The sequence below is a fragment of the Rhipicephalus sanguineus genome, chromosome 8 (assembly GCF_013339695.2).
Source record: "Rhipicephalus sanguineus isolate Rsan-2018 chromosome 8, BIME_Rsan_1.4, whole genome shotgun sequence".
NCBI lineage: Eukaryota > Metazoa > Arthropoda > Arachnida > Ixodida > Ixodidae > Rhipicephalus > Rhipicephalus sanguineus.
Window position 1 is genome coordinate 155,356,586 of NC_051183.1, and position 5,602 is coordinate 155,362,187.

At 49.8% G+C, this 5,602-nt stretch overlaps 1 protein-coding gene across 1 annotated transcript; it reads left to right on the top strand.

Annotated features, from left to right (window-relative positions):
- The first annotated feature begins 744 nt into the window (after positions 1-744).
- LOC125759510 (uncharacterized protein K02A2.6-like) lies at positions 745-4,173 on the top strand. Its single transcript, XM_049418370.1, has one exon. It carries the CDS (start codon positions 745-747, stop codon positions 4,171-4,173), a length of 3,429 nt encoding a protein of 1,142 aa, XP_049274327.1.
- Positions 4,174-5,602: the final 1,429 nt, after the last annotated feature.

The following is a 5,602-nucleotide window of genomic DNA, read 5'->3' on the forward strand; positions in this document are numbered from 1 at the left end:
ATAACTGATGGGTCGGAACACCATGCTTCTCTTGAGTCGTGAATCAGTTGGATTGCCCAATGACACTTTGGTAGTACTCAGGGCAAGCAGCCGCACACTGTTAAAGGTTGGCAGATTACATTCAAGCCCTTGTTGTTGCTGTGGACTGATTTAAAAGAGGACATTGATTTCCCTAATCTTTTCATACGTCGATTGCAGCAAGATCCCCTAGAAAACTTTTTTTTGAGTCATTCTTCAAAAACATGGCTGCAATGAGACACCAAATGCATACCAATTCGCGGTGGCTCTAAAACATATTTGGATTCAGTTCAGTTCAGTTTATTATTTCTTTCAAATACAAATGTGCATGGTAGTGGTATGCAGACGAGGGTCCCAAAGTCAAGTGACTGAATGGGACCCTCGGTAAACAATAACGTTGAAATGATTAATTAATACAGCATGTTAAAATTATACAGTCCAAACGCAAGTGATTAGTGAACATGCTAGTTGACATGTCTCGCTTGAAGACAACGACGATGAAGTGCGCGCGCGACACACTGGCGCTGTGGCACGAGCGTGATTCTGGTGTCGAACGTTAGCCATATGTGACTCCAACGCCTAAGCTGCGCTATTTAACGTGTTCATGTTTCCTTGTGTAAAAAAAAATCGTCGTGCAGCCACAAGTGGCTGTACAGACGTAACAGTTGGCGACGAGGAAGACTCTGGACTCACCGGCACTTCACCGACGTCAAGGAACGGAACGAGATGGCGACGCCTGACTTTGGTCGGCTACCCGAATTCAGCGGCAGCTCCGGCTCCTGGAGATCCTGGTATGGGAGGCTACAGTTCTTCTTCGAGGCTAACGACATTACGGACGCTTCCAAGAAACGTGCTCATCTGCTAACGTTATGCGGGGAACAGACTTACGACGTCGTCTGCGCCCTCGTTCAACCCAAGCAGCCCAACCAAGTGAGCTACGATGACATAGTCGAGATACTCAAGGCGCACTTTGATCCACAGCCGTCTGAGGTCTTCTGCAGGGCACGCTTCCAACGTCGTGACCAACGGCATGACGAAACGGTCAGTGATTACGTAACAGCGCTCAAGAAGCTAGCAGCAGATTGCAATTTTGGAACAAGTGTAGACGCTGCGGCGAATCCAACAATGCTGCCTCTTGATGTAATGCTGCGTGATCGTTTCGTTTGCGGTCTTCGGAACGAGCAGGTCCAGCAACGGCTGTTCGCAGAAAAGGACTTGACATTCAAGAGAGCCTTTGACATTGCACTGCGAGCTGAAAACGCCGTCGAAGATCAGAAAAACGTGAAAACGGAATTCAGAGAGACTCACGAAGCCTGCACAAGTATCGGCAAGACAGAAAATCAACGTCACTCGAGTGCCTCTGCCCAAAAGAAGAAACAACACTGTTGGCGTTGTGACGCGCAGCATAGTCCGGACACTTGCAAGTTTCAGACAGCTTCCTGCAACTACTGCAAGAAACGCGGACACATTGAAAAGGCCTGCCTGAAAAAGCGGAAAGAGGCAAGAACAAACAAGAACAACAGCATCGAATATACCCGACAAGGAACTGCGAAAGTGGCCTCAGCACCAGTCACGACTCAACAGGATTCACCAGACGTGGCACTTTACGAGCTCAACACCTTAATCGACGCGTCCAGCACGCAGGTCATGACTCAACTGCGCATACATGGCAAGACCTTGGAGTTCGAAGTCGACTCGGGTGCAGCATGCACACTCATCAGTGAGGCCACGTTCAAAGCCACGTGGACAGATGACCCACCACAGCTTCAAATGGACAACATTCTCCTACGCACATGGTCAGGCGAGTCCCTCCGAGTTCTCGGATGTGCAACGGTGGATGTAGAGCACAAGAAAAAGAATTTCACACTACCGCTTGTTGTCATCAAAGGAGCAGGTTGTAACCTCCTCGGACGAAACTGGTTTCCTCATCTGGGTATACAGATCACGGGCATCAATGACGTATCAGACGACAAACTTGTTTCGAAGCTTCTAGACAAGTACCAGTCTGTGTTCAACGAGGACATCTCAGGACACGTCGGTCCTGCGGTACAACTTGAACTCGTGGAAGGAGCGAAACCAAAGTTCCTAAAAGCACGACCAGTTCCTTTCGCGCTGCGATCAGCTGTACAAGCTGAATTGGATCGACTGCAAAGTCAAGGCATAATCGAGCCTGCGCAGCATTGGGATTGGGCAACGCCTCTCGTACTTGTTCGAAAGAAAAACGGCTCGTTGCGAATATGTGGTGACTACCGTTGCACAGTGAACCAGGTATCGAAGAAGGCAGACTACCCACTTCCAACAACGGATGAAGTCCTTAGCCCCTTGAGGGGAGGCAAGGTATTCAGCACCCTGGATTTGGCACAAGCTTATCAGCAACTTCACGTAACGCCAGAGACAGCAGAGATACTGACCCTGAACACGCTGAAAGGGCTTTACAAGGTGAAACGATTGCCTTTCGGAATCTCTGCAGCTCCAGCCATTTTTCAACGCTTTATGGAGACTATGCTGTCTGGCGTTTGCATCACAGGCGTTTGCGCATACCTAGATGACGTGATCATCAGTGGAAAAGACGCCACTGAATACGCCGAGAGACTGGAAGAAGTTCTGAAGAGGCTGCGCAATTGCAACCTTCGTCTCGGCAAAAACAAGTGCTGCTTTGCAGTGCGAGAAGTTTCTTTTCTGGGACACCGAATTGACGAGACAGGCGTCCACGCCAACGAAGAGAAAGTTCGAGCAATAACGGAGGCTCCAGCACCAAACTGCAAGCGAGCACTTCAATCATTCCTTGGAATGCTGGCTTTCTACGACAGGTGCTTGAAGAACAGGGCAACAATTGCCAGCTGTCTCTACCAGCTCCTTCAGAAGGACGCCACGTGGAGATGGGAGACCAAGCATCAAGAAGCATTCGATAAACTGAAGAGATTGCTTCTCAGTCAGACCGTACTGGCACACTACGACGAACAGAAGGAGCTTCTCGTCTCATGCGACGCTTCACCGTATGGCTTAGGAGCTGTTCTGTCTCAACGTGATGACCAGAATAGAGAGGCGCCAATCGCTTTCGCATCTCGGACGCTAGGGACAGAGGAACGCAATTATGCTCAGTTGGACAGAGAAGGCCTTGCCGTAGTGTTTGCTGCACACAAGTTCCACAAGTATATTGCGGGAAGGAAGGTGACTTTCGTCACGGATCATCAACCGCTTCTCGGCATACTGGGTCCAGGGAAGCCAACGGCTCAAGTACTCTCACCACGCATGACCAGATGGTGCATCAAGTTGTCGGCCTATGACTACAACATCGTCTACAGGCATGGCAAGAACCATCAAAACGCGGACGCGTTGAGCCGATTGCCACTACGAGAGCGTCTCGATGAACCCTGGCCACCAGGCGACGTACTATTGTTCGAAGCTTTGTCGAGACCTCCGTTCACTGCTACAGAGATAGCACGTCTGACACAAGAAGACAGCATCCTGCAGAGGTTGTACAAGGCAGTGCAGGATGGCACAGTGGAGAAACTCACTGGAGATGAGTTCACTCCTTACCGACGACGAGCGACCGCACTAGCATTTCATCGCGAGTGCCTGACACTTGGATCACGGGTGATCATACCGAGCTCAGCACGATCCCACGTTCTGGCACTTCTGCACGCTGGTCACCGAGGCATGGTAGCCATGAAGAAGTGCGCAAGGAGCTACGTATGGTGGCCCGGAATCGACAAGGTTATCGAGGAAACGGTGCGACAGTGCCGTGAATGCCTTTCAACGCAGAAGAGCCCACCCAAAGCTCCTATTCCCTCCTGGGACCGTCCCAAGACACCATGGCACACGGTGCACGTTGACTTCGCGGGGCCACTACTCGGGTGCACCTACTTGGTTGTTGTGGATGCACACACAAAGTGGGTGGAAGTCCGGCACGTGACGCAAGCAACATCCGCGGTTGTCATCGACGTGCTACGAAGCATCTTTGCTACGTTTGGCATTCCCCGAAAGGTCGTCTCCGACAACGGAAAAGCCTTTATTTCCAACGAGATAAGGCAGTTCTATACGGCAAATGGCATACAGGCTACAACATCACCAGCTTACCATCCTGCCACAAACGGCCAGGCAGAACGCTATGTGGCAGAGCTGAAAAGAGCACTCCTGAGAGATACAGACTAGTCCATACAGTGCCGACTTGCAAGATTCCTGTATCGGCAGCACACAACCATTCACACTGCGACAGGAATGTCTCCGGCGAGAGCGATGTTTGGACGAGAGCTTCTATGTCCTCTCGATCTTCTAAAGCGGGAGACGGATATACCAATTCCTGAGAGTCAGGAGACATTGAAGAAATCCCGTCGTTTCGCAGTAGGAGAGAAAGTGCTCATCCGACAGTTTTTGAAAAAGCCAGATTGGATTGAAGGCGAAATACTGCGCCCCGTCGGACCACGATCCTGGCTTGTAAAAAGCAACCACGGAAAGGTTCGGCGTCACCTCAACCATATGAGGAAAACGAGCCAGACCGGACACACAACTCAATCACCGACAGATTGGAGCGTAGCAGATGATTTCTCGGACGCAACGTCAGAAGAGACGCCGTCGAGTTCTGCTGATCAACGGCCTGACTCGCTCAACATGCAAGAGAAGACTCCCTCTCAACCGTCGACCTCGACGTCACAAGCAGGAACCACCCGGCAACTGCGACCACCAGAGGTTAGGCGGCCTCCAGACCGCTATGGAGACTTCGTCTAAGGGGGGAAGAATTGACATGTCTCGCTTGAAGACAACGACGATGAAGTGCGCGCGCGACACACTGGCGCTGTGGCACGAGCGTGATTCTGGTGTCGAACGTTAGCCATATGTGACTCCAACGCCTAAGCTGCGCTATTTAACGTGTTCATGTTTCCTTGTGTAAAATAAATCGTCGTGCAGCCACAAGTGGCTGTACAGACGTAACACTAGTAAAAAACACACATTCAATGCAATATAACGATGACATAACTAGTTATACAAGTAAATGAGCACACCATAAGATATAAACCTAAATTTACAAACATTTTCAAAGATAATTATGGATACAGTTTTACATAGGAAATAATTATTGTTGACCAAAGTTGAAGTTCATGTTCAAATGCATGCAAAGATGATGATTTTAGTGTGTAGTGTTTTAGTGCATTGGCAAGCTCTTGGAGCTTTCTCAAGGAAACTGTGAGGTGACAACAAATGCTTTCCTCACCAACTTGGAGAGTGCATGTGCATTGTTGTCACCTAGCAGCACACCAACCGCAAGCCACAGCACGCAGCAGGCCTCTGATTCATCCGATCTGCAGGCATCTTCACAAGATGCCACCGATATGGTGTATGAAAATGTTGTGTACCATGACGCTGGTACTCTTGTGAGACTCTTGAACTGAGGACTAGCGAGTGCACATGCGAGAGAACACTCCTTGAAGCGGATGGCGACTCTCCATGGACGACACCAATTCTTTGCACTACTCAAGGAAAGTGGTGTACCCAAGCAACTCTTCGGTTCCATTGCAGCAACCTCTGAATCATGTCTGAATTACATAAAGGAATTAGATTAGGCCTTCCGACATGAAATTATTGT